General features: G+C 50.6%; 1 protein-coding gene across 1 annotated transcript in view; it reads left to right on the top strand.

The window, feature by feature from the left end:
- Positions 1 to 27,787, top strand: part of LRRK1 (leucine rich repeat kinase 1) — a 134,968-nt gene that overhangs the window by 103,860 nt on the left and 3,321 nt on the right. Inside the window, exons 21-33 of the mRNA XM_063090601.1 lie at positions 3,310 to 3,481; positions 7,103 to 7,266; positions 8,120 to 8,259; positions 10,026 to 10,275; positions 13,035 to 13,201; positions 15,516 to 15,713; positions 16,681 to 16,958; positions 18,594 to 18,788; positions 19,519 to 19,670; positions 22,708 to 22,825; positions 23,909 to 24,025; positions 26,428 to 27,275; positions 27,677 to 27,778. Of these exons, the coding sequence (XP_062946671.1) occupies positions 3,310 to 3,481; positions 7,103 to 7,266; positions 8,120 to 8,259; positions 10,026 to 10,275; positions 13,035 to 13,201; positions 15,516 to 15,713; positions 16,681 to 16,958; positions 18,594 to 18,788; positions 19,519 to 19,670; positions 22,708 to 22,825; positions 23,909 to 24,025; positions 26,428 to 27,275; positions 27,677 to 27,778 (2,901 nt within the window). The remainder of the gene's footprint in view (positions 1 to 3,309; positions 3,482 to 7,102; positions 7,267 to 8,119; positions 8,260 to 10,025; positions 10,276 to 13,034; positions 13,202 to 15,515; positions 15,714 to 16,680; positions 16,959 to 18,593; positions 18,789 to 19,518; positions 19,671 to 22,707; positions 22,826 to 23,908; positions 24,026 to 26,427; positions 27,276 to 27,676; positions 27,779 to 27,787) is intronic.

The raw sequence follows: 27,787 nt of genomic DNA, 5'->3' as shown, positions 1-27,787 counted from the left end.
ACTCTTTATAAGCTCTTACTTAAATTTCCTTCCTTCAAATTCTCACTGTTGAGCCTTGGTTTTCATCAACAGTGTCATGTTGGCTTCTTTCCTCCTGCTATTATCTGTGCTACTCAGTGCCAAGATGCATCTTCCTGAGTAGCTGAACTGCAAAGCATTCTTCCCCACACCAGGGTTAGACCCCTAAGAGGGCCAGGGCTAGGGAAGCACATGTGGGGTCAGGTCCCCGGTGGCTGCCCAGTTTCTAGATGATGCTCTGACCTAAACCAGACTGGTTCTCAGGGACTCTTCATCCTAGTTTCATTTCTAGCCACTTCCTGGGTTTGATGCTGATGTTGGCAATGAGGCAGCCTACAGGATCCCAAATCCATAGGCCTTTGCCATGCAGCTGCCATAGAACACATCACCACGCTGCTCCCTCAACTCCATAGCCCCACAGTGATGCTGACCAAGATTCCTGGGAGCTGGCCTGGACCCTGTGCAGCCAGATCAGAGACTCGGCCTCCTGGCAGCAAGCCCTGGACTCCTTTTGCTAGACACTCCACCTGCCTTTCTACTATGCCTTGTAGGTATGGGAGGGGCCTCAAGTCCTTGCTGCGTTAGCCCCATGGGGGCCATGAGTGGGATCCTAAAAAGATAAACTCCAAAGAGAAATTCAAAATCCCACAGGCCCTTCTACCATGGCCCAGGGGTTCACAAGAAGCTCAAGGTGTGGCAGCCTGTGAGTTTACAACATTGCCAAGGTGTGATAATTTTCTGGTTATTTTATCAGTGGGTTAGAGGAGCAAGGAGATATTAGCACTCAGTAAAAGCAAGTCAGTTATCCACATATATGTCAGTTTTACATATACATGAATATTATAAATACAAATGTATTTTGTACATATATATGTATTTTATAATACATTTATTACATATATTTATAATATAATATATATTTATATTTATATAATACATATATAATATGATATATTTTACAATGCATATTGTATATTTTATAATATATATTCATAAAATACATATATAAATGTATATGTATACAAAATGTATTTAATACATATGTATTTTATTTTATAATATATATGTATTATATATATATATGTCCAAAATACATATGTATTTATAATATATACATACGGAGGCTTATTGTGAGGTGGGTTGGAACATGGAACCAGACTACCTGAGGATGAATCCGAATGACCTTCTTTTTCCTCATCTGTAAAATGGGGATAATGTTATTACCTACCAGTATTATAGTTGTTGCAAGGATTAAATTAAATAACACAAGTAAAGTACTTAGAACAGTGTGTCTTACTCCTACAGCTCCCAAGACATCAGGTATTAGCAGCGCCGTTACTGTTACTATTTGTTCCTGTTAAGTACTCACAGCCGTGGTGTCTGGCTCTACAGAGCTGTGAATAGCCGAACGTCTTTTGTCTTTCATCTCAGCACACACAGAACGATTCCCTTGTCCCCGAGACGAGCTCTAGCTCCTTGCATCATAAGCTTTTATAAGGTTGCTGTGGCTGCTGGGATCTCTGAATCAATGTAAACAAACACATCAGCTGCTCCTTCTAGAGTGTGGCCTTCCACCTGCAGTCCCTGAACCCCTCCAGTCCCTTGGAAAACCTTCAGGGGATTGATTGACAAGCCTCCTGAAAGTACACATGCACTCCTGAGCATCTGTGCTTCTTCCAGGGGGAAACTCCTTAGCTCTCAGCAGGCTCTGGGAAGGGCCCAGTGCCACTGCCTTGGTGCACACACCATGCCCTGCCCTGCCCAGGGTTTCTTTGCCTGACATTATTCAAACGCATGAGTGATTCACCGCTTAAGTCCCACCTTACGGATGCTCTGGTCATTCCCAGGGCTGGCTTTTCCCAGCTGTGACTGCTCTCACACCCGGTGCCGGGGGTCTTGCCAGGTGCTCCGCTCACCTTAGAACCAGCTTCCCTGGCCAGTCAGAATTTGAAGCTCTTTGTTTGCCATGCTGGCGTCCTAATCATCTCTGCCTTCACAAATGTCATATATAAGAGCACCTCTTCCATGTACCACCGTGCCGCGAGGTGTGGCACCTGGGCAGAGGGTGGATGTCCCGCCCTCTCAAGGCACAAACCTGCAGGAAGAGAGGGATGTGCAAGCCACAGGCACCACCTGTGGGAGGGACTCAGGCTGGCATGGCACTGGTGGAGCAAGCAGAAACAAACAGTGGTAGACACTGGCGAGGACCTCCTGTTTGGGGGACAGACACTGAACAGATAGATACAAGAGGAACTTACAGAATGCAGAGGAATAAAATAGGATTCTATGACAGACAGGCCAGTGGGTAGGGAGAAAAGCATCTGGCCAGGTGGTCAGGAAGATGAAATGGCTGAAAGGACCTAATCCTTCACCACTCACTGGCTAGGACACCTGCACAGCCCTGCTCAGCCTCACCAACCCTGTCAGGCGTGTGTCCTTTCTCTGCCCACGTGTGCTCAAGGCACAGAGCACACAAGTCAGAGATGTCAATGAATTTTCCTTAAATAATATCTTAGGGGTCTCTTCCAGAAGATTTTAAAGACTGAAATGAATTTATTTTAAGAGGATTAAGAGAGCTGAAGGCAAAGCCTCTGTTAGAAAGAGACTAGCTTCTGCACACCCAAGGGACCACCCTGGGCCTGACCTGCGTCTGCCCCTGGCACTCCACAGCACACAGACGATGCCAGTTGGAGGGACCTCCCAGGTTTCATTTGTTTTAAAATGATAACAGACATGAACACCTCGTGGACACAGTGATGCAGCGTTTTTATGATGACCAATAGTGTTCTCATAAAACATCTCTCTTTTGCACAAAACAGCCTCCTTCTAACTTTAAGACAATCCTGTTGTCTCAACTGGCCAAGAACAATAAATAGCTTTGAAGGCAAAAATGTTACTCTGACCCCAATATCTGCATTGTCCTTGGAATTGTGCAGCTGTGTTTGTTTTTCTTTCACCAACCAAAGTTAACATTAAGTGATTCCCCAACCACAACCTAGCTTATGGACTCAACTCCAGTTTGCTGTGTCTGACAATTTTATGACCACAGATGTTTTCATGTATTCCTTAGCATTATTCTAGCCTCTATCTCAGAAACCTTGGTAAATACATGCACTGTGCCCATCTTCATTTTCCTTTGGAGCATTTATTCTCGGCATATAAACTACCCTGTCTTTCTCAAAATAGAATTCCAGGGCAGGATCCTGAGCTGTCTCAGCAGAGTCTGCCTCTAGGCCAGGCTACAATGGGGCTTGGACCACACTCTTCACCTGTCCCCTTGATGTTTTTCAGCTACCTCCTGCCACATCTCCTGCCGTCCAAACCTGGCCTGGACACCCACAGCAAGCGGCACCCCATGGCCAACACCATTCAGAGAGTGTTTAAGATGAGCTTTGTGCCCGTTGGCTTCTGGCAAAGGTTTATAGCGCGGATGCTGATCAGCTTGGCGGAGATGGACCTTCAGGTAGCTGCGTCTCTGGGTGGGGGGTGCATGCGAGGCACCTGCAGCTGCAGCCTTGCGGGAGGGAGACACCCTTTGCTATTGGCACCCTCTGAAGACCCTTGTTCCCCAGGAGGCCAGCACGGCATGGGCTGCTTGGCGGAGTCATTTGAGCTGTTCTGTGAACACCAGACCAGCACCCATATGACTCAGACAGAACCCTCCCTTTCAGAGCAGTGGTTCTAAATGTCAGCCCACCTCAACATCACTTGGACAGCCTGCTAGAATGCAGACTGCAGGGCCTCACCCCAGAGGGTCTGATTCAGCAGGTGTGGACTGGGGCCAAGAATTTGCATGTCTAACCAATGAGGAGGTGATGCTGCTGGTCCAGAGACCACACCTGGGGGACCGTGACTTTAGGAGCGCAGTTTAGCCATCCTGCTGTACACTAGACTCACCTGGGAAGGGGGGTGATTCTAACAGACACAGACTACACCCTAGACCACTCAAATCAAAATCTTTGGTTGTGGCCTCCAGGCACTGGGCTCCCAGGTGATTCCACTGTGCAGCCCAGCCTGAGAAGCACCCATGTGGGACTTTTTTTTTTTTTTTTTTCCTTAATTTTATTTTGTCGATATACAATGTGGTTGATTATTGTGGCCCATTACCGAAACCTCCCTCCCTCCTCCCTCTCCTCCCTCCCACCCAACAATGTCCTTTTGTTTGCTTGTCGTATCAACTTCAAAGAATTGTAGTTGTTATGTCTTCTTCCCCGCCCCCCCCCATTTTGTGTGTGTGTGTGTGTGTGTGTGTGTGTGTGTGCGTGAATTTATTTATTTATTTTTAGCTCCCACCAATAAGTGAGAACATGTGGTATTTCTCTTTCTGTGCCTGACTTGTTTCACTTAATATAATTCTCTCAAGGTTCATCCATGTTGTTGCAAATGGCAGTATTTCATTCGTTTTTATAGCTGAGTAGTATTCCATTGTGTAGATGTACCACATTTTCCGTATCCACTCATCTGATGATGGGCATTTGGGCTGGTCCCAACTCTTGTCTATTGTAAAGAGTGCTGCAATGAACATTGGGGAACAGATATACCTTCGACTTGATGATTTCCATTCCTCTGGGTATATTCCCAGCAGTGGGATAGCTGGGTCATATGGCAGATCTATCTGCAATTGTTTGAGGAACCTCCATACCATTTTCCATAGAGGCTGCACCATTTTGCAGTCCCACCAACAATGTATGAGAGTTCCTTTTTCTCCACAACCTCGCCAGCATTTATCGTTCAGAGTCTTTTGGATTTTAGCCATCCTATCTGGCGTGAGATGGTATCTCAGTGTAGTTTTGATTTGCATTTCCCGGATGCTGAGTGATGTTGAGCATTTTTTCATATGTCTTTTGGCCATTTGTATATCTTCCTTAGAGAAATGCCTACTTAGCTCTTTTGCCCATTTTTTAATTGGGTTGCTTGTTTTTTTCTTGTAAAGTTGTTTGAGTTCCTTGTATATTCTGGATATTAATCCTTTGTCAGACGTATATTTTGCAAATATTTTCTCCCACTCTGTTGGTTGTCTTTTAACTCTGTTAATTGTTTCTTTTGCTGTGCAGAAGCTCTTTAGTTTGATATAATCCCATTTATTTTTCCTTTGGTTGCCCGTGCTTTTGGGGTCATATTCATGAAGTCTGTGTCCAGTCCTATTTCCTGAAGTGTCTCTCCTATGTTTTCTTTAAGAAATTTTATTGTTTCAGGATGTATATTTAAACCCATGTGGAACTTTAACTTGTCTGGTAACAGTGAAGACCTAACCAGAGGAGTTGTTTTCTTTTTTTTTTTTTTTTTTTTTTTTTTTTTAATAAAAGATGACCGGTAAGGGGATCTTAACCCTTGGCTTGGTGTTGTCAGCACCATGCTCACCCAGTGAGCTAACCGGCCATCCCTATATGGGATCCGAACCCGTGGCCTTAGTGTTATCAGCACCGCACTCACCCAAGTGAGCCACGGCCCGGCCCCAGAGGAGTTATTTTCTGTGGGTTCACCTGGGGTGCTGTCAGCATTCATTTCATGCGAGATAGTAACATGGAAGTGCTATTTGCCTAGGACTTTGGTTCTCAAAGTGGACTTCCTAGAACAGCAAAATCAGCCTCACCTGGAAAAGTGCAAGGAATGCAAATTCTCACGCCCCACCCCAAACCCACTGCATCAGAAATTCTGGGATGGAGCCCGGCCCTGTTTGTCACAAGCTCTCCAGGGGATTCTGACACACTGTACAGTTTGTGAGCCCCTGGCATCAGCCCCGACTATCGCATCCATGACAGTAAACTCATACCGTATGAGTTTACTTTTGCCACATTCTAATTAGAAGACTTTTATTGAATTATCACTTCTTGGCTCAATATAAATGTTCTTTGATCTTCCCATTTTATTAAAATGGTAAGAAAAATAAATACAAGAGCCTGAAAGTCGGAGCTGTCGCAGCCTGTTGGCAGGAAGGGAGATGTGTTTATAACGCTGGGAGGGAGGGTGTACGTTGAAGGCATGGGTGCAGCGCAGCCTCTTCCTCTGCCCTCTCTTTGAACCCTGTGCCCTACTGAGTTCTAAGCGGGAGGTCGTGGAGCCTCAGCGTCTTGGGAGGCTGAGTTTGCGAGGGGGGCCCAGCTGGGCCCAGAGGCAGGCGCCTTTCCTGGCGGCATCCCTCACCCGAAATTAGGAAAAAGTCCTATTGAAATTCAGATGGGTGATAGGGAGGAAAGAGTTCAGTCTTCACACAAATGAAAGAAATGCAAATTCAAGCAACAAGGAGATTCACTTCTCACCTATCAAATTAGCAAAAAGCTGAGCCATATGCGCAGCTCCAGAGGCATGAATTGGGCCTTCTGCAACCTGGTGGTCTGCGTATACGCTGGTCTGATCTTTCAGAAAAGCAGTTTCTTATTATGCATCAAGAGCCTTGAAACATTCAGACCCTTTGACCCAATAGTCTTCCTGCCAAATATCTGAACTAAGGAAATCATTTGAAATCAGAAAGTTTGTGCTTTTTTTCATGTTTATTACATTGTATTTGAGGAAGCAAAGATTATAACCAACTTAAACGTCCAAGAGAAGGGAATGGTTCAGGAAATTACTGTACTTAGTAGCTTTAGAAAAATGAATTTTATGTGAGTTCAGTTAGGAAAAGTGAAGTTTTTAAAAGTATATAAAATTAGAAATATTGTATGTCTTCAGCTGTTTTTTAAACATACATGTAGATAGAAAAAATAATCCTGGAATAATATATACGAGATCTTAATGGTCTCTGCTTGGTGTTATACTGGTGTTTTATTTTCTCTCTTACATTTTTCTGTATCTTCCACATTTTCTAATATGCATTTTTGCTTGTAAAGTCAGGAAGGGAAAATATTTTTAAAAAGAAAGCCAATTTCCAATCATTTGCAAGAGCCGTTTTCCAAAAATTTCCTGGACACCCCTTCAGATAATGTAGCATTTAACTTGGCAGTGAGGATGGGCAGCGTGGGAGGATTGGGTGGGAAAGACAGTGGTCATTTATCAAGAGGGGGCCAGGCGGGGCCTCTTTACAGCTTTGCCCAGTGCCAGTGAGAAGCCTGGAATACTTAAGCAGATTCTTTTCTCTGTCTTTCAGCTTTTTGAAAACAAGAAGAATACTAAAAGCAGGAACAGGAAAGTCGCCATTTACAGTTTTACAGGAAACCAGAGAAATCGCTGTAGCACATTCAGAGTGAAAAGAAACCAGACCATCTATTGGCAGGAAGGGCTCCTGGTCACTTTTGACGGGGGCTACCTCAGGTAGGAACATCTGGAAGCCCACCTGCCCGGGTCAGCAGCCCCCGCAAGGATGCCTCATCTCTGCTCCTGAGAGTCATCATGCTGGCCTGTTAGAAATGGGAGACCCTCCCCGCAAATGTTGCAGAGGTTCCCCATCTCCTCATTCCTCCTCTGCTCCCCTTGCAGGACAGGAAAGTCGAGGGCAGGTATGGTGGCCACAGCCCAGGACTTGAGGGAAATGGGCAGCCCCTGAACTCAGAAGTGAGAGCCTCAGGCACCTTCCAGAGTCACTTAGGTGCATCCACCCACCCCTTTGTTCTGTGAGGAGGAGCCAGGTTAGAGGGGTTGCTCAGGCCCCCCAACCCCAATCCCATGGTGTGACCTAACAAGATGCCTAACTCAGCTCTCTGTCCAGCTCAGCAGATTTAATGAATGATAAACACACAAGATTATCAAGATGATTTAATATTTACAATGAACTTTTCAAAATAAGTAACTTTTTGGAGGGCCTGAGTTAGGCCACTCTTGGTGCCTCCGTAAAGATGTTCCCTTGCAGCTCACACTTGCCACTTGACAGATGAGAAGACTGTAGTTCAGAGAAGTAAGGAACTTCCCTGGGATCACACCCAAGGGGCAGGTCCCAATCTGAGCATCCCAGACTGCTGAGTCTTCAAGTCTTCATTAAGACCACCTCGCCACTTTGGGGGTGGGCAAAGACAAGGCAGGGCCACATGGCAAGCACAGAGATGGAGGGGGTCCCGCACAGTGCTGCACGACACAGGGTTCCTCCAGGTCCTCACCCTAGAGGCAGGGAGATCAGCCCAGGGCCCCCACAGCCGATGACAGTGGGCTCCTTTTTGTTTCTGGGTTGCAGTGTGGAATCCTCTGACGTGAATTGGAAAAAGAAAAAAAGCGGAGGAATTAAAATCATTTGCCAATCAGAAATGAGGGACTTCTCAGCCATGGCTTTTATCACAGATCACGTCAATTCCTTGATCGATCAGTGGTTTCCTGGTAAGAAAACGTTCTAGAACCAAGCCTTTGTTTATAAATCAGCATGGAGCTGCTGCTTTGGGGGAACAGAAATCCCATCAGGATTTAGCCCCGTAAGAGAGTCCAGCCCCAGGGAGCTGAGTTCTGGGCATGAACAGGGACCGCTGCAGGGAGGATGTGGCTTGGCCCCCCCAGGGAACGTGCCACGACATGGCCTCCTGCTGCCACAGTGTGTGGAAGAGAGATGATGCTGGGTCCCTGCATGGCCCATGGAGAGGCTCACTGTGAGCCTCACGCTCAGTGTCTTATTTACACAGTGGGGAGAGTGGCTGACATTTGGGGGAGCGGCAGATGGGGATGTGTCCCTTGTGCAGGAGCAGGGAGGCCAGGAAGCCACCATGCCCAGGGCCCTGCTCTCCTTCCTTGCCCACCCCTCCCACACAGCCCTTCTCAGACCCTCTGGGTCCGTTTCTCCACTGATAGTTCACCCAGAGAAAACACTGTTTGAAGTGAGTTGCTGAGCTCCTCTGTTTTGCTCCGGGGATGGCAACAGCCCCCCAGAGTGGCCGGCGGGGAGGAGGCCATCTGGGGCAAGACCAAGGTGGGGCAGGCAGCTGTGGGGGAGGCTGGGCCGAGCAAGTGGAGAGTGGGCTGGAATCCCAGCACAGCGGCTGCCTGCTTAGCACAGTCCCTGCATCCCAGGAGAACATCAGGGAGTGTAGTTAAGGAATACTGGCAGTGTGCTCTCTGATTACACATTCCAGATACACGTTCCAGATACCGGGGCTTGGGGTCTTTCGGGAGTCAGCGGGAAGGGTGACCTACAAAGAAAAAAAGCTTCGAATGGGGCCCTTAGAGAAGGCAGTCTGGTATATGAGCCCTGGAGATTTGGAAGATGCTCTGCCATCCAAGGGGGACCCCCAGGCTGGTACAAACCCTCTGGGCACCTTGTGGCCTCCTACCAGCCAGTGGTCCCCCCACAGCAGGTGCTAGAGTATTTGACAGTTGGGCCCATTAGACAGTCACCTGAGATGGGAAGGATTCAGCTGGGCACCTGAGACAGAGCTGCCTGGCACCAGCCCCACCAGCCAGTGGGCCGGAGTCCCTCCCAGCAGGATGCCTTACACGTGGTCCTGCAGATCTCAGATGTGCCCAGAAAGTTCCAGGCATCCACCACTTACCCTGCACAAAGCAGGCCCTTGGGCTGCTCTCAGGGTACCCACAGGGCACCTTGATGGGAGTTCCTCTGCACCTCCTATCAGAGGCGGGCAGAAAAGTTGTTTCCTGCTCAGGAGAACCCAGTAAAATGACTAGGTTTTGTCTGCATAACTTGTGCTCACTCCTTCCTCTGCTGTGCTCTTCTAGAAAGCATCATAGTAATTGCGAGCTATATTTCTAATTTTAAGAATGGCCCCTTAAGCGCTCACTGTGGTTGGGTTGTTGGAATGTAGCTGAGACCCAGCCGCAGTGACCTGTCAGGCCCAGACCTGCGGGAGGGATCCCCACCCTTCCTCTCTCCCATCTAGGCCAGCCTGCTCAGGGTTAAGACCACCAGGCAGCTCTCAGTGCATCCCCGCCCCTCCCTGTGCACATCTTTCAGAATCAATGATCACGCCTCCAAGAAGACCCCCGAGAGTGGCACTTACATTTCAGCTTCTCCCTCAGGTCCAGGCAAGGGCAGGCAGACCCCTGCCGGGAAGGCCTGCTACCTGGGGTTGCAGGGTGCTGCTCGGGGACCTATCTGCAGCAACCTCACGTGACCTGTCTCATGCTCTGTCCCCATGTAGCCCTGACAGCCACAGAAAGCGACGGGACCCCACTCATGGAGCAGTATGTGCCCTGTCCAGTCTGCGAGACCTCCTGGGCCCAGCATGGGGACCCACATGTGAAATCGGAGGGCGTGCAGTACTTCGACATGGAAGACTGTGTGCTGACGGCCATTGAGCGGGACTTCATCTGCTGCCCCCAACACCCGGACCTCCCCGTGCCTCTCCAGGAGCTGGTCCCTGAGCTGTTCATGACTGACTTCCCAGCCAGGTACATGCCAGTGGCCCTCCCAGAACACAGGTGCAGGTCTCGGGGCTGTGCTCCTAGTTGTGCAGATGCCAAGTGATCCTGGGGCAGACCCCTCCCGCTGGGTCACTGCACGGTGGCCCAATCTTCGGGTGGTGGCAGCTGCTCCAGCCATTGCTTCCCACCAAATCTCAGGTGACCTTAGGTCCCCATCCTGAAGGGAACCAGGCTGTCTGCTTTCCATTTTTGAGGCCCCCACAGGCCCAGCTGGGCCAAGCTCTTTACAGGTGAAGCCATCCCAGACCCCTGCACTTTCTTTCCCTGTCATTAGCTAGAGCTCCTTCTGCTGAGCTGGCCCTCCCTTCTGATTCCTACCTGGCAGAATAGAGCAGAACAGGACAGAACAGGAACAGAAGGTAACGCAGTCAGTGCTCCTCAGCTGTTGAGGAAGGGGAGCTCCCAAACCGGCAGCGGCATTTTCCTTTACTGGAAAACACTGACTCCCAAGTGCAGCCCTAAAGGCTGAGCACTGGGACTCCCTAATCTGTTCTTAGAGTTGATTCTACCTACACTCATTTAAGAGGATAACTGGGGAGAGAATGCTGGAGGAAAGAGGAAACATTTTGTGGTCCCGTCTAACAGAAAATGGTCACAAAATCCAAGACCGTGGTAAAAGATAGCATCTTCTGTAGTGGATGGAAACCAAGATCTATTTGGTCTCCCTGGAGACAATTTGACATCAGTGGTTCCCAATTTTTTCGGAGTTGTGAAGTTCTTATTTTCTTATTCAAAGGAATACCATATCTGGTTTCTTTAAGGAACATTAAACTGTCTTTTTAGTAAGAATGTTTGTATTTTCATTTTTCCAACTTGCTCCAAATAGATGTGGAGTACTCTGCGATACTGCAGAATTGGAGTTCAAAAGTACGCTTCTGGATGAACCTATTAAATTAGAAAACTGCTTCCTACACTGGATGATTCCCCCCCCCATGGTTCTTTCCAATATCCCCAGTAACCCCACGGGTAGAAATGACACACTCCGCTCTTCTGCAGAATGACTTTCCCTCATTCCTAGATCTTTAATGTGAGGATTCTCAGTTCTCAGAGACCACGTGCAGTTTTGTATATATATGAATTATATTTCTCTAGGGGGTGCCAATTTGGCACTCCCAAAGTTTTAGAATTTTCATTTATTTGCTGAACCTTGCTGTTTTATGTCTTAGCTTAGAGACTTCAACTGAGTCTGGGCTGTGGAATTTACTCTATGGAATCTGAAAAGGCAAATTAGACTGTCCCTGTTGGTTTGGATCTAATCTCAGGCCGTAGCATGGTTCTTAACTGAAGTTACTTGGCAAGGAGTTGAAAACTCTGACAATCTGAATAGGATTCCCTGTTCAGCAGAGGCTTTTGGGACTTCAGCTGGGACCCAACCACAGCTCCACACTCCCCTAATTCAGAGTTGGCAGGCAGAGGGACCTGGCATCCACCAAGCCCTGCCCTCTGGCTTCTACAAAAGTGTGTGCTTCCCAGGTTTGTACAGTCCTAATAGAAAGCCCCAGAGGGATCCCCAATGTTCCCATTGCTCGCCATGCCTATCTCAGGAGGCTGCTGAGTGCCCACGCTTCCCGAGCAGGTGGTTTGGTGGCCACTGGGAGATGGGCTGTAGCTGTCTTCTGCCATGTCACCCAGTGCTGCAGAGAGTGTGGAGTGGGATGCGACTGAGCTGTGCAGAGTCTGAGCATCTGCAGAAGCTGCTCCTGAGAGGCATGGGAAAACCCGCAGCTGCCAGGGAGGTCAGCCTTGGTTGGGCTCAAGTGCAGCCTCCACCTTTGCCTGGATGGCGAGGTCCCTGGCAGAGACAGCTGATGAGGAAACCAGAGCAGGGCCGAGTCTGAATTGGGGGTGGGACATCAGGGCTGCCTTTCTCTCCTCCTCCCTCTCTTCTTTGCTTCATGCTTTGCCTTGTTATCTCACAGTCTCTGAAGAAACAGTGGAGTCTCGAGGATACTGGTGAGGGCCCAGGGATGGTGGGGGGTGAAGGGCACCCACAAGGGCCTGAGCCTGGCCTGCTGCCCCGGAGCCCCAGGGGTCAGAGCTACAGCAGGCCTGCACCCTGTCCTTTCTGGCCTGGACTCCATCCAAGCTTTCCGGAATGCTCTGGGCCCGGGCAGGCCTGGGCTTCTTAGTCTAGAGTCTCCAGGTCCATGGGGATCTGCAGAGAAGGCCAGAGGGTCCAGGAGCAATTTGCAAAAGCCCAACAGAAATCTTCTTTTACCTAGGAATAGAACACACAGACTGACGAGGTGGCCTAACTCCCTGCCTTTGGGTGAGATCCTAGCCACTGACGGTGGGGACACTGGTCATGCCAGTCAGTTCTGCAAGGCAATGTGTATAGCTCTTTGCTTACTAAAAAGAAACAGGGAAACAACTAACCTAGCAGTGAGTACATGCGTGTGTCTGATGCTCTCAAAGCATGGAAACTCTGGAGGAAAACATCCAAAGGGATCCTTTCCTACACCGATAGCTTTCGCAGCTTCTTCCTGTCATCCTGAGCATCTCTGGGGCAGTTCCTGTCATGAGCCCACATCACAGAAGGGGGGACCAAGGCTTGGCAAGGCTGCAGGGCCTGCCCAGGTTTGCCCGTGGCCAGTGGCAGAGCTGAGCTCAGCCCAGACCTGTCCCACCTCCTGAGAGGCTTTGAACCAGGACTCGCCCCAGCCTGGCACCCGCCCCCGCCTTGGGTTTGGTGGGCCAGGGCTGACCCGGATCCATGTGTGTGGCAGGCTTTTCCTGGAGAATAGCAGGCTGGAGCACAATGAGGACGAGAGCAGCATCCTGGGCCAAGGTGGGAGTGGCACCGTCATCTACCGGGCCCGCTACCAGGGCCAGCCCGTGGCTGTGAAGCGGTTCCACATCAAGAAGTTCAAAAACTTTGCGAATGCCCCAGCAGGTAAGCAGGGCCCCAGCCCAGCTTCTTTTGTTTTCAGACAGGTGCTTCCTTGATCCAAACCTCGTGCCACCTTAGGAAGGCTGAGGCCACCCACGCACACGGGCAGGTGAGGAGGGAGCAGGAGGCCAGCCTGGGCCCCAGGCAGCCCTGCTCTGTGCCTGGAAGATTGTGGAGCAGGCTCGCGGGCCAGGCCTGCAAGCCCAGGCCTGGAAGTTGCTCTTGGAGGTTACTGTCCTATCTAGACATGAGCCCCCAAGAGCAGGGGCCATCCGGACCACTTCCATCCGCTCCGTGCCTGGTACAGGACTGGCATGTGGTAGCATGTGGTGACACACAGCCTGATCTCAGGCAGACCCCTTACCTGCAGGACCCCGACAGCCATCTCCACCACAGGTAGGAAGGTGGGCACTCCAGATGAATGACCAGGAAGCTTGTCCCCAACCCCCACCAAGGACAGAGCTCCCTTGGCACACTCAGGCCCACACATTGTGTGCGGTTCAAGGATGTCCTCCACCTAGAGGGACCCGTCACCACCTAACACCAGCCAGTGCAAGTGTGGAAAGGCCACCTCACTCCAGCACAAAATATCACATTTCTCACTGCCCGTAGCCAGGGTGGGTCATCTTTATGATCATAAAGGTAATTTATATTCTCAGTAGAAAAATTAGAATCATGGAAACATACAAAGAAAACAGATTATAATGGAAAAGACAAAATTGTCATTGAAGAGAATGTGACTTTCTGCAGAGAAAATCTAAGAGACTGTGTTGGCAAACATCAGAGCCAATCAGAGCTTCCTAAAGTTGCCAGACGAGAGCACAAAGTCAAAATTCAGCAGCATCCCTGTGCACAGCAGTGACCCGTTAGAAAATGTCCTCTGCAGCAACCATAAAAACCATAAGACATTGAGGAATAATCAATAAATCATTCAGTGTACTTCTCCTCTGAATCCCAGCAGAGCATGTGTGTATGTGTGTGTGATTTGACTGTCTGACTGTAAAATGCCTGTGAAATGATAAATGTCCAAGTACAGCTGAGAAAAATCTACAATGGAAGACAAAGGAAAGAGGGCCTCCCAGCAAATGTCAGAAGTTACAGATCACACACTAAGGCCGTTTCCTCCCAGGGCAAGGAACAGAGACACCTTGGGATGTGGGATGCTGGCACATGGCACTGGCGACAGTGCTGGCCAGAGGACAACAGCCGACTGTACTCACTGAACGGGGTGGAGGTTTGGATCTGCTCTTACACCACTATCAAAAATAAAGTCTTAAAGGATTAAAGACCAATGTGAAAAACAAAACTCGTACACTTAAAACGCAATGGCCAGCACACACACAGATCTGGCAGTCAAGGCCTTTCGTCACCAAGGTTTTTGTGCTGTTTGAACCTCCGTGGGTAGCAATGTGTCCCAAATTTTAAAATCTGACCATAGAGAAGGGATAGGAACAGGACACAGGAGGACAAGCAGGGCCTGGCTGCACCTGCCTCATGCCCCAGGGGCAGTGTCCTGACCCTTTCACTTGGCAGGAGGGGCCCTTCAGGGGGACTCGTGCAGGAACCTCACACGGGGTGAATTTCAAGGAAGAAGGTCACAGTGCGGGACTGGGAACCTCCTACCACGGCCTATAGACCTTTCTCCTCTGACCTGAGATGACGTATCACAGGCTGCTGCTGCCCCACAGAGTGACCATGGACAGTTTTCTCTCTGGCTGATGGGGGGTGGGGTTTGCACCTTCAGTGGTCCTGGCTACTTGGTGAGGAATAAGGTGACCAGCAGTGACCAAACCCTTGTCGTCCCTGAGGGTGGAGAGGAAAGGCCTTGTTACTTCCCAGACATACTGCCTGAGTCAGGCTCTGGGCAAGGCACTGGACATGCAGAGGAATATGGTATAATTGGTACCCTTGGGTGGCTGGCAGTGGGGTGGGGCGAGAGCTATGAGAACTATATCTGGGTGACAAGGATGGGGGACATGTGGCACCCTCCATCGAGGGGGCTGAGTGGGTGCTCAGAAACCGCTGAATGTGACATGCTTCCTTGAAGAGGAAGGTCCTGATACCAGCCCATAGTCCCACCCTTTTGGGCCAAGTTCTGGGTGACAGTATTGCAACCCCTGATGGGATGCGTGCCTTAACATACAAATCCTGCCACCCACCTCCTCCAGGACCCAGGAGGCAGCTCTGAGTGTGGCAGAGCCCCCACCCATGCAGCCCTGGGGGGCTACCTGGCCAGGCCTGGGTCCGGTGGGCAGCCTGTACTTGTGCCCCTTGTCCTTCCTGGGCGGCTGATGGCTGTGCCCACTGTCCCCGGCAGACACCATGCTGAGGCACCTGCGGGCCACGGATGCCATGAAGAACTTCTCAGAGTTCCGGCAGGAGGCCAGCATGCTGCACGCCCTGCAGCACCCCTGCATTGTGTCGCTCATCGGCATCAGCATCCACCCTCTCTGCTTCGCTCTGGAGCTTGCCCCGCTGAGCAGCCTCAACACTGTGCTGTCTGACAATGCCAAAGGTACGGCTGCTCTGCTTGAGGGACATTCCACGGGGGTGGCCTGGCCCTGCCCAGCTCCCAGGATGCCAGCAGAGCCCAGGCGAGTGGGCAGGCTGGCCTCAGAGACGCTGGAGGCCTGGGGGCTCCCTCCTGCCTGGCCCAGCTGTCTCAGGCACAGTGTCAAGCCACAAGTGGTCTCAGCAAGCCCAGGGCACACCCAGCCCCACGGCAGGTGGCCATCTTCCAGGTGTGAAGCCAGGTGCCTCACCAGATGTAAACACTGAGTGAGATCATTGGCGAGGCCAGGGGAGCTTACACTTCAGAGTCAGAACTAGGTTCCAAGTCCTGCATCTGTGCCATAAGCTGGGAAGTTGCTTAGTCTACCACCTGTGAAAGGAGGATCGTAACAGCCCCCACTGGGAGGGCATCGAGCAGCATGAGGTGGCCCAGGAAGGCCTGAGCAGCGGCAGCTGGTGCCCACAAATGTGCAGATTGCTCCTTTAATTATAACACACCACGTGTGTCCACATTAAGACTCTGAGACCCAGGCTCAGGTAACTAAACTCCAGAGAGTCCCCAGAGGGAGAGGGGTGGCTGGATTTTGACTTCTCCCTCAATGGAGGGGGGTTTTTTTTTCTTATACCTGCAACTCATCCCTTGACAGTAGGACAATCTTGGCCTGAGATGAACTCTGGGGATTGTGAATCCTTAATCTTTTAGTTAAAACACTAGCAATCCCAGGCATGAGAGGCCACAAATGGAGCTATAATGACAAGCGTTTCTGTACTAAACACTATTTCACGTAAGAAGGTCATTTTCTGTCTCTTCTGGCATCTAGCATGGAGAATAGTAGGAATGTGTCAGTAGAATATGAAGTATTTGGGGAGGTAGAAGGGATGAACAAAAAACAGTTGCTATAATGATCATTTAATTCTATTGAAACTGAAGTTTTGATAAATTTGAAAATTGCTATTTTTTTCTTTGCAAGATTCTTCCTTTATGCCCCTGGGACACATGCTCACCCAAAAAATAGCTTACCAGATTGCCTCGGGCCTGGCCTACCTGCACAAGAAGAACATCATCTTCTGCGACCTGAAGTCAGACAACATCCTGGTGTGGTCCCTCGATGCCAAGGAGCATGTCAACATCAAGCTGTCTGATTACGGGATCTCGCGGCAGTCATTTCACGAGGGCGCCCTTGGCGTGGAGGGTACTCCTGGCTATCAGGCCCCGGAGATCAGGCCACGCATCGTGTACGATGAGAAGGTACCTGCCCGGCCCACTGCTGTCCCCAGCCCAGCCCCACAGTGCAGGAGCCTGGTGGCACCTGCGGAATCTGGGCTCAGCATCCCCCAAACACACTTTTCACCCTCTCCCTCTCAATCAGCAAGGTCTGGCATGAACCAGAAAGGCTCAGGGATCTGTGTCTATCTGCTAGTGACAAGGTTGACCTTCTCCTTAGCTTCAGAATTCTCAAACCTCAATTCAGAGACATTGTGGAGTCTGTAAACAGTGGGCCAGGAGTCCAGAACAGAAATGAGTCTGGATTTGGGTCCCAACATACATATAGATGTGCAAAATGGGGACAGAGGACAGCCTTGCAGGGTGCTCATGAGGAGCAGACCAGATAAGGATGAGAGAGCTCCTGGCTCATAGGTGCTCACCACGAGGTGCTGGCCTAATCAGATGTTGAGCCAGAAGAGATTCTGGCAGGATAAGCTTGGCCTCCCCAGGCAGCCCCATGGCAGCCTCGGTCAAGACAATGGTTAAATGTTTATCTTCTTCCCTGCTTGCTGTCAGCAGAACCAGGCACTCGGGCAAAGTGAAATCATCTTACAGTGCACCCACTTCATCTAGTGCCAGCCTTGTTAATTCATCATCCAGCACTGATATTCCTCTTGTCTATAATTCCTTGTTATTTGTTGATTTTTGGATGGGTCAGTTACTAATTGCTTTAAGAATGGCCTGAGCATATGTGGGCCAACTCAGCACCCTTGGTTGTTGCCCAAGTTAGAAAAGACAAATCAGAGCAGCAAAAATAAGAGCTTTTTAGTAGCAGGTATCTCAGGCAAGGCATCCACCTTGAAAGTAAGATTATAATAGAAACCTTTACATTAAAAATTCTCAGATCTGAAGGGTTCAGATCCCCTTACCGGCCAGCCACTAAAAAAAAAAAAAAAAAAAAAAAAAAAAAAAAAAAAAATCTCAGATCTCAGCCCTTCTCCTACTAAAAAGTTATTTCTTGACCCTTGTAGGGGCCTGTATAACGTTCCCTGATGAGCCTTTTTATGACAATTAAAATTAGAGGAGAAAACATATTGCAATCTAGGAGATAATCCCCTCTTTATGAGTTGCATACACCACCCTTCTAGTACCAAGCTGAGGGTCTGGGTTTTCCTGCCTTGTCTTGATTCTTAAAGATAAGGACCTTGGCATTGTTAGATCCCTTAATCAGTGACTGACAGTTAGCAAGTTCCCACCTTGTGTTTATTGGATGGATGGGTGGTTGCATAGATGGATGGTTGCATGGATGGATGGGTGGTTGCATGGATGGATGGGTGATTGCATAGGTAAATAGGTGGATGGATGGGATAATGGATAAATGGACAGTAAGATGGGCAATTAGATGGACGGATGGGTGGATGATCCATGGAAAGAAGGAAGAATAGGAAGACAGGTGGATAAATGGACAGAAGAAGAAATGGTCATATGGTTGGTTGGATGTTTGGACAGATGGAGATGGATGGATGGATTGGTGGATGGACTGATGATGGTCTCCCTTTGGGCAAGGTTCAGCATTTACTTGTCTAGTTTTGTCTCACTGCTCCCTTCAACTCCCGACCAGCTTGTGAAAGTCCCCAGGCCCAGGCAGGGACCTGACTTGCTTGTCTCTCTGCCCAGGTAGATATGTTCTCCTATGGAATGGTGCTGTATGAGTTGTTGTCGGGACAACGTCCTGCTCTGGGCCACCACCAGCTTCAGATTGCCAAGAAACTGTCCAAGGGCATCCGCCCAGTGCTGGGGCAGCCAGAGGAGGTGCAGTTTCATCGGCTCCAGGCACTCATGATGGAGTGTTGGGACACAAAGCCTGAGAAGGTACCAGGGCACAGAGCCTGGGCCCTGGGCCCTCCTGCCACTGTGGTGGAGGCTGTGGGTCTCCAGGGTATGCTTGCATGGCTGCCAGCCCACCCTTCAGTGGGAACCACTGGAGCACCCTTCTCTGCTCACCTCTTCCAGGGAGAGAGACTGCTGCTAACATAGACAGCCTCGTTGTCTTTGTGTGTTGCTCTCAGGAAAAATGAACTTTATTTTCCTTTTGCATTATTTCATCATGCAGACAAACAAGTCTATGAACCCCCTTTAAAACAATATAGTCCCTGTGCGAGAGCAGAGAGAATGTATGTGTCTCTTTGGAAAGTAATGGGGAAAAGGTTTGCTCATGAGAAGCAGGGGTCACCAAGGCTAGTTTCTGTGGGGTTTTTTTTTTTTTTTTTTTGGAAGAGGCTAGTAGTTTTAAAGTTAAAGTCATTTATTACATCAGACAGAGCTAGTTTAATGTGTCAGGAATAAATGGGGTAGACACTTGGGATTTAGGCCCATAGGGCCAGCCATGCTCAAGCTGCTGTGGCTGGCGATGACCCAGATGCTGGGCTGGGTTTGCCTCTGGCATCTGAAGTCCTTTCAGCCTCTTGTTTGGATCCGGTCCTGAATGAGCAGATTCCCCCTCATTCCTCCCTGGTTCAAGCCAGATGCTTTTATGGGTGGGATTGGCATCGATCTAGTTGAAAGTGACCTTGCTCATGCCCCAGTGGCCTCTCTCCCTCAGCGACCGCTGGCCCTGTCGGTGGTGAGTCAGATGAAGGACCCGACCTTCGCCACCTTCATGTACATGCTGCCCTGCGGGAAGCAGACGGCCTTCTTCTCGTCCCAGGGACAGGAGTACACTGTGGTGTTTTGGGACGGGAAGGAGGAGTCCAGGTAACCTCCTGATGCCTCCCCTGCTCTGCTTGTGTTCAGGGTGGGAGGCCACCGTGGAACTTAGGAACAGTCAGCAGTGACCACAGGGAGAGGTGGGCAGTGGGGTCCAAGGCCTGGTTGGAGTCCACTCAAGAGGGAGCAGGGAGAGAGCACAGAGTCTGCACGTGCAGCTATGTGGTTAAGAGAAGCAGAGAAACGGGTGGTGTCCACCGGGAGCTGGGGACACAAGTCAAGGGAGGGTTTTGTGTTAAGATGCCATGGGCAGGGAGGGGGCAGTTCTGGAGTGAGGTGGCTGCGTAGCAACAAGTAGAGGGGGAGGGGACCCAGAGCCAGACCAAGGGTTACCCTGAAATAAGAGTCCGTGCACATTCCCTTCTAGTTGCATCTCTTTCCCTCGGTGAAGTGGCAGGAAAGCTGAAAGAGTGAGAGAGGTTTGAGATGTGCGAGGAGAAAACAGGAGGGATAGACCAGGCATTGCAGCACAGGGAGGTCTGGGGCGTCTGCAGGGCAGCATGGGGGCCCTGCCAAGTTGGAGGTCCTATGTTTGACAAGAGGCCCGTCAGCCCGGGACGTGACTTGTGACTTTCTCCAGCATGTTCTGCTGCCCCAGAATGCAGGAGAGTCAACAGGGGGTTTTAAGCAGTTGGGGTTTTGCCAGGAGGGAAAGAGGGGCATGGGATTTGAGAGTGTTTTCAAGGAAGTGACTATAGAGGTGGGCCGTGGAACCTAGGTGAGGCCAGTCAAGGAGGGAGGACCAAGGGAGAAGATCACAGGACCCCAGGTCTCGGTAGAGCGAGCATATCTGTGGGGAATTGTAGTATGAGGCAGAGCAAGCTGAAAAACTGGGAGGTTGTGGTCAGAGAGGAGTGGGTGGGAGGGGCGCAGCTAGCAGGAAAGACAGGATCCAGGGTGCGACCTTGGGAGAGGGAAGCTGGGGTAGAGCAGGGAAGAGATCACTGAGGAACAAGCAGGAGGTCCCAAGACCGAGAGGCCAGGGCATTGGAAAGATAGCACCAAAGACTGAAATCGCCATGAAATCCATAACTTGGGTGAGAGCCTTCAGTCCTAGCCAGTGTCTGCAACCCCTTCCACCTACCTGGTGCGATTTCTTCACTGGAAAGAGAGCATTTAAGGCAAGAATCATCTTCTAATAAACCTAGTGGTAAACTGCAGGTGCTAAACCCAGATAAGGCTTAGGTAGAGTGAAGCTTGAGATGTGATGAGGTCAGTGGTGTGGACTGTACAGTGTCCCTTGGGTCAGTTTTGGTGAGGTTCACATCAGATTTTATACAGATGGGACTGAGTCCTGACACAGGCACACTCTAAGAAACAATACCCTAACGAAAGAAGTCATCCTAAAACACCTTCCTGATGGGGTGCACTCTGAAGACAAAACAAGAAACAGATATTGATCTGTTCTGAGTAGTTATATTGTTGGTAGTAGAGTTATCGTTTTTCTAAGATACTGCTCGTGGTTGTGGAGTAAAGTGAACGAGTAATTATGTTGCTGTCTTTTGAAACCATGATTTTCAGCATGAGCTAAAGGGAAAATAGATGTAAAATAGGGTAAGTAAATCCTGTAGTTCTGAATTGAAATTGGATGGACTCGGGATATATTTTAAGAAAAATAAGCTTATATTTACTAATTCTGCTCATTGAAAAGTCCTAGAAACAAGGACCACCCAAATACCCATGAGCACCCTTAGGACACAGATGGTGGTGTCTAAGTACCAAAGGGAACCAGGGCACGTCAGAGAAATGGCTGATACCAGGTCTGGGGCAGGATGTGGCCCCAAACATCTGGCACACAGCAGCAAGGACAGCATCACAGATTTCTGAGCGTGTGTCAAAGGGACTCAGGAGCCAGCCTGGTCCTGCTGATGCTGGGATGGACCCTGTTCTGCCCACGTGGATGCTTTCTTTACCTTTCAGTCTTACAGACACGTGCAGGATGTCTGAGACAGTTCTGCTCGGGGCACAGAGAGCTCATCCCCAGTGGGAAGAGAGGCCTCTTTCTGTGACCCATGAAGGTTCTTTAAAACTCACCAGCAGCCTGAAGAAAGGGGCAAGTTCACAGGAAGGGTGGGTATGCTGACCAGAAGCCCAAGGGCAGTGAGACTGGAGAATAAAGGTGGGGAGAACTTAAGATTTATCTGCAAATTAAGGAAGGAAGAGAGGATGCGCAGATAAACAGGACATGCACATGTCAAAATTATTGTTGGAGCGAATATAGAGGTCTTATTTTTCTTTATGCTTTTCTATATTTTTTCATTCATTTCAAAGTAAAAGCTATTTAGAATATCCTAATTTTACTTTTTCAATGCATAGAAAAAAGGCTGGAAAAAAATAGACAAATATAACTTTGGAGAAAGTTTGTGTGCTGTTTTTTCACCCATTTTTATCATCTGCAAATATGTGTTATCAGTCAGCGATGACAGAGGTTTCCAAAATTTGGTGGCAGGCACCATTTCACATTGAGAACCCCTGTCACTAGCTGAACTTATTCTCCTGGGTTGGGGAAAAGCCCTGTGTGGTCTGGGGCACCTAACTTACCACCCTCCTTGGCCTCGGTCTCCTCTTCCATGCGGTGGACTCAAGGGACACCCACCGAGAACAGTGGTGTCTTTAACCTTGACTTTGTCTATTTGGCCTCAGGGGGCTCCACGTTACTGGAGTGGGCAAGATATGGCCACTGGGAGGGCAGTGACTGGTCTTGGTGGAAGTGCCCCTCCCCCATGCTGGGAGCAACTGTCTCTACCTTCAGGATTCACAGACAGACCTTCATTCATTGTGACATTCACTGGAAATGTCCCTGGAATGGCCCACAGCATTCAAGCATTACCAGGCAGGCAGAACCCAGCTCTGCACAGGCCTTTAAGGATGGTCCTTGATTCTCTCAGAATGTGTCAAGATGTGACCCTGGGTTCCAGGGGTGAAGGGGGACAGAGCTGATGTCCTCCAGGGATATTAGATCAGGCCAGGAGAGGAAAGCGGCCCCCTGCCACCAGGAACTGACCACAGGATTGTTGGATCATAGGAACTACACAGTGGTGAACACAGAGAAGGGCCTTCTGGAAGTGCAGAGGATGAGCTGTGCGGGGATGAAGCTGAGTTGCCAACTCAAGGTCCAGAGCTCCCTGTGGACTGCTACCGAGGTAACCGCCACCTGCAGGGCCCTCAGCAATGTGGCTCCACCAGGGTGTGGCCCCCAGAGGCGCCAGATTTATAAAAATATAGACACCCAGATCAATTTGACTTTTAGACAACCCCCAGCTCATCTCCATGAGATCCCCAGAGCAATACCAACAGCCCCATGAAGCAGCGCATGTCACCTGCTGCTGGCTGGCAACTGGGAGTCAGGATGATAGGGGTCAGGTGTAGACTGTCCACAGGAGGAGGAACCCAGTACGTCAGTGAAGTGGGTTTCCTATAATGCTGATGGGTCGACACCACAAGTTCACTCAGCTCTGCAGGCCTTTTACTTGCACATTAGGAAGTCACCAAAAGTCCAAGGAGCTGTCTTCTGAGAAATCTAGATAGGAATGCCCAAAAACAAATACTCTGAAGTTATGAGTGGGGGGTAGAATGGTGCAACTTTTCCAGAGGGCACCTTGAAAGTATGGTCCAAATATGATGAAATCTCAAAAATATTCATGCCACTTAAACCTCCGTAAATTCAGTGTTAAAAATTTATTCTAAGGAAATAACCAAGACACACACACACACAGGACTATAAGAATGTTCATCTCAGTATAATTCGTAGCAGTGAAAACTTGGTGAACATCTGATAACTGATTAGCCCAATTATGGTACTCTTGAGTGATAGACTGTCAGGAGATCGTCCGACATCGTCCCCTCGTAGAATGAGAACAAAGGGCTCTATCTACAGAGTACTGTCACATGAGAAGAAATGTGAGAAGACAGCCTTGCAGTGTGGTCCCACTTTTGTTGGTCCTACACACACAGACAGATACACACAGAAGAACTTCCGAATGGCTGTGCCCCCAAATCCCAATAGTGGTTTTCTCTGGGTCATGGATTATGGGAGATTTTACTTTTCTTCTTTAGACTATTCTTTATTTTTCAAAGTTTCTACAAAGCACAGAAATACATAAACAACCAACCAGAAATACCTGTTACTTTTCAAGGTTCGTAGGGGTTCCCCAAGACCAGGTGTGCCCCCATAGGAAATGCCCGGCACTTTCCAACTGGGTCTCACAGTGAACTCTCCTCTATAGGACCAGAAAATCTACATCTACAGCCTCAAGGGCATGTGCCCCCTAAACACACCCCAGCAGGCCCTGGACACTCCAGCTGTCGTCACCTGCTTCTTGGCAGTGCCTGTTATTAAAAAGGTAGGTAAGGGGGCAGCCGGGTGTGCAGGTCACTGTCCCCACCCTGTTCAGGGGTCTCCTAGCTGGGAACAGCCCGAGGCTTTCTCAGGGGTGGGATGGAGAGCAGAGCCACACCCTCAGAACACTTGGCCCAGGTCACAGCCTTAGAGAGACAGACAGGAGGAAAGGTCCCATCAGACCAGGGCCTTCATTAGTGCCTTCTGGAGGAGAGAGCCTGCTGTCCACATGCACACGCCACAGCCCCTGATTCAGATGAAGTGTTAGTTGGTGTGGACGGTGCAGGTGGGCAGTTGTGTGTGTGCCCCACCCTGACCTTTCTAAATGAAACCTCCCAGTGGAGCTCTCCCCAGCCTGGGGCCCAGCCAGCTCCACCACACCTTGGGATTAGACCCGGCCTCCACAGGGCTGGCGAGGCTGTCCCCCCGCTGGCCCCTGCACCCCACATAACCACACCTTGTGCTGGGCCCTCACCATCCTAGCCTCACCAGGAGTAGCTCTTCCACACACACCTCTTCCAGATCTCCTCCCATTCGGTCTTCAAGATCAAGGGTTGTGACCCCTTGTCTGAGAAGCTGCCCTTGAACGGGAGGCAGCTTCCCGGCTTTCCCAGGCCCCACAGCCCTCCCAGAACCCAGGTGCTGTTCAGACACTTCTGGTTTGTCTGCTTGTTTGTGCAGCAGGCACACCTGTAAATGCACAAGGAACACTTACTAGTGTGGCTGTGTCAAAATGTACTGACTGTCATCATCAGTTCCAGTCTGTCCACCTGGAAAATGGGGATAATAAGAGATGGTGAGATGGATCTCTGGACCTAACGTACCCAAAGCTCTAGGCCAGTGCACTTGGTAACTGTGAACGATATTATTACTTCCTGACAGTCCCAAAATATGAGCTCTTCTCTTCACCCTTCTCCAGTTTCATTTCTTTAAAAAAAAAAAAAGTTAAAGTCATTTATGATCATGGCTCCACGAGCGTGGTTGGGAAGCTCAAGTTGGGCAGCTCAGGACCCGACCTACACCAGAGCGCAGGAGAACATGACACAAAGCGTTATTGAAGGCCACCGCTGGCCAGAGCCCCTGAGTCAAGGTACCACCTCCCGCATGACCAGAGGGAATAAAGCCGGCTCTGTGCAGAGCCTCCTGTGCGGGGCGCCTGCCCCCGCGGAGGCTGTCCTGCCCGTGGCCGTGCAGGGCAGACCCTGCATTCTTGCATGGGCGGGCATGTTCACACCCAGCCCTGGCTGGGGCCCGAGCTGGGACTCCAGAGGGAGACTTTGAGCCTGTTTGCCTTGGCTGCTTTCTTTGCCTGGAATCCTGAAGATAGATTTTGATAAATTTTCATAGTGCTTGTTGCCCTGTATGTTATGCCAGAGGCCGGTCACTCCAATAGTTTGGACAGCCCTCCCTCCTGAGTTCCCCTAACCCCCCCAAGCTGGCACAGGCCTGACTCTGGCTTTGTTCTGCAGAACTCTTCCCGCCCCTGTCCCAGCCCCAGCCCAACCTGGGCATCCAGGCTGGGAATATGTGCTCTGTTCCCAGCTCCGCCCTGGGGAGGCCTGGCTGGGCCCCGCATTCAGCACTGTCCATGCAGCTTTGGCTTCCGCCTGGTGACCCCTGTTGGCTATAGAAGAGCTCATCCTTCATTGTGGGGTGGCGGGTACACCAAGGACCCCATCAATGTCAGCCGGACCTCAAGCATTTCAGAGTGAAAGTCGTAAGCTGGGAGTGTGGGTACAGTGGGCCAACGTGTGCCTCCAGGAGAGGGTTGAGTTGCAAGCGATTCCTCCTAGAATGGGTTCAGCAAACACATAGTGTCCATTTGAAGCAGAAAACTGCGTGGAGTCACAGAGCCACAAAGATGAACGAGACTCAGCCCTTCCCTGTGCCAGGCCAGTGCCCAGGGTACAGGTGTGGGCACAGGGACCCAGCCCCTGCTGTCATGGCAGGCAGCAGGAGGGAGGCAGTGAGTAGACCCCACAGTGCCTGCAGCTGCTGTCACATGAACAGCAGTGCTTGTGGGAAGGAGGGCACCATGTCCTGCCCTTGTTGCCTTGAGCAGAAAGCATTTCCCTGTTGCTGGTGCGGCAAGAAGCCAGCCCGAGCAGAGGCAGGCTATGTGGTCCAGGTGACACACGCCCTCGCTTGGTGCCATGGGCCCTGCTCCTCCCTGACACACCCCTTTCCTTACAGCAGGGAGGTGGGTGCAACTCTGCTGGGCCTGGGCTGCCCCTCCTTTGAGAGCTGGCCCAGAAGCTCCCACTTGCAGCCCCGGCCTTTGTAAGAGCTTTGTGGGTGGAAAGCACATGCCTGCCTGGTATGCATGGAGATGAGCCTTGTGCCCACTGATTCCCTCCTGGAGTGCGTGAGATGGGGGCATAACGCGTCCCTGTCTCCCTTCTGCAGAATTGCTACCTGGTGCTGGCGGGCCTAGCCGACGGGCTTGTGGCTGTGTTTCCTGTGGTGCGGGGCTCCCCAAATGACAGCTGCTCCTACCTGTGCTCACACACGGCCAACAGGTCCAAGTTCGGCATCCCAGACGAAGATGCACGGCAGAACCCCTACCCGGTGAAGGCCATGGAGGTGGTCAACAGCGGCTCTGAGGTCTGGTACAGCAATGGGCCAGGCCTTCTGGTCATCGATTGTGCTACCCTGGAGATCTGCAGGCGGCTGGAGCCCTACTCGGCCCCCTCAGTGATCATGTCTGTCGTGTGCAGCTCTGATTGCAGGGGGGAGGAGGTGGTCTGGTGCCTGGATGACAGGACCAACTCCTTATTGATGTACCATTCAGCCACCTATCAGCTGTGTGCCTGGTACTTCTGTGGGGACCCCAGCCCCCTCAGGGACATGTTTCCCGTGCGGCCCTCAGGCCTGGAACCCCCAGCCAGCCACGTAGCCAACCCAAAGGAGCCTGATGGAGACTGCATTGCAGATGTGAGCATCATATACAGTGAGGAGCTGGGCACGCAGATCTTGACCCACCAGGACTCACTGACCGACTACTGCTCCATGTCCTCCTACTCCTCGTCCCCATCCCACCGAGCTGGCAGGGTCCCCTCCAGTTCACCCAGCTCCCCAGCAAGTTCTTCCTGCATGCCTTTCTCCAACTGTGAGGACTCGGACAGGCTGCATGAGCCCAGCACTGCCTCCGACAGGTCTGAGCACGATCTGACCCTTGTGGACGGGGACACGTTCAGCCAGCACCTGCAGGCTGTGAAGGTTCTTGCCGTGAGAGACCTCATTTGGGTCCCCAGGTAGGTTTCCTGACGGCAGGGGCAGCGTCCTGGTTTTGCTCACTGCCCTTTCTTTGGGGGCAGAGTGAGGGGAACCCTATTGCTTCCTCTTCCAAGAGGGCTTTGCTCCCTGGATTCTGAAATCTGGAGTGACCTCTTTAGCAAATCTAAGAATGGCCACACTAAAGCTCATCTGCTGGCCAGAGCTTAAGGTAGCACAAAAGGAGGAGAGCCACGGTCACCTGTGATTAAGTTTCTGACTAGAAAGTCCTTCTCTGCCTCAGGCTACACCCTCTCCGTAATGTAATCCGTTAGCAGAGACTGCACACTTGTTACCTACCCACCTGCCTTTCTTCAGCCAGTCCCCCTAGAGAGCACAGCCTGGACAAAAACACTTCCCCCTCTCGGTTTTGGTTTCTCAGGCGCGGTGGAGATGTTATCATCATTGGCCTGGAGAAGGACTCAGGTGCCCAGCGGGGCCGAGTCATCGCTGTCCTGAAAGCCCGGGAGCTGACTGCGCATGGGTAAGACTG

The sequence above is a fragment of the Cynocephalus volans genome, chromosome 3 (assembly GCF_027409185.1).
Source record: "Cynocephalus volans isolate mCynVol1 chromosome 3, mCynVol1.pri, whole genome shotgun sequence".
NCBI lineage: Eukaryota > Metazoa > Chordata > Mammalia > Dermoptera > Cynocephalidae > Cynocephalus > Cynocephalus volans.
The sequence above is the reverse complement of the archived record's forward strand: the minus strand, read 5'-3'. Positions and strand labels throughout refer to the sequence as shown.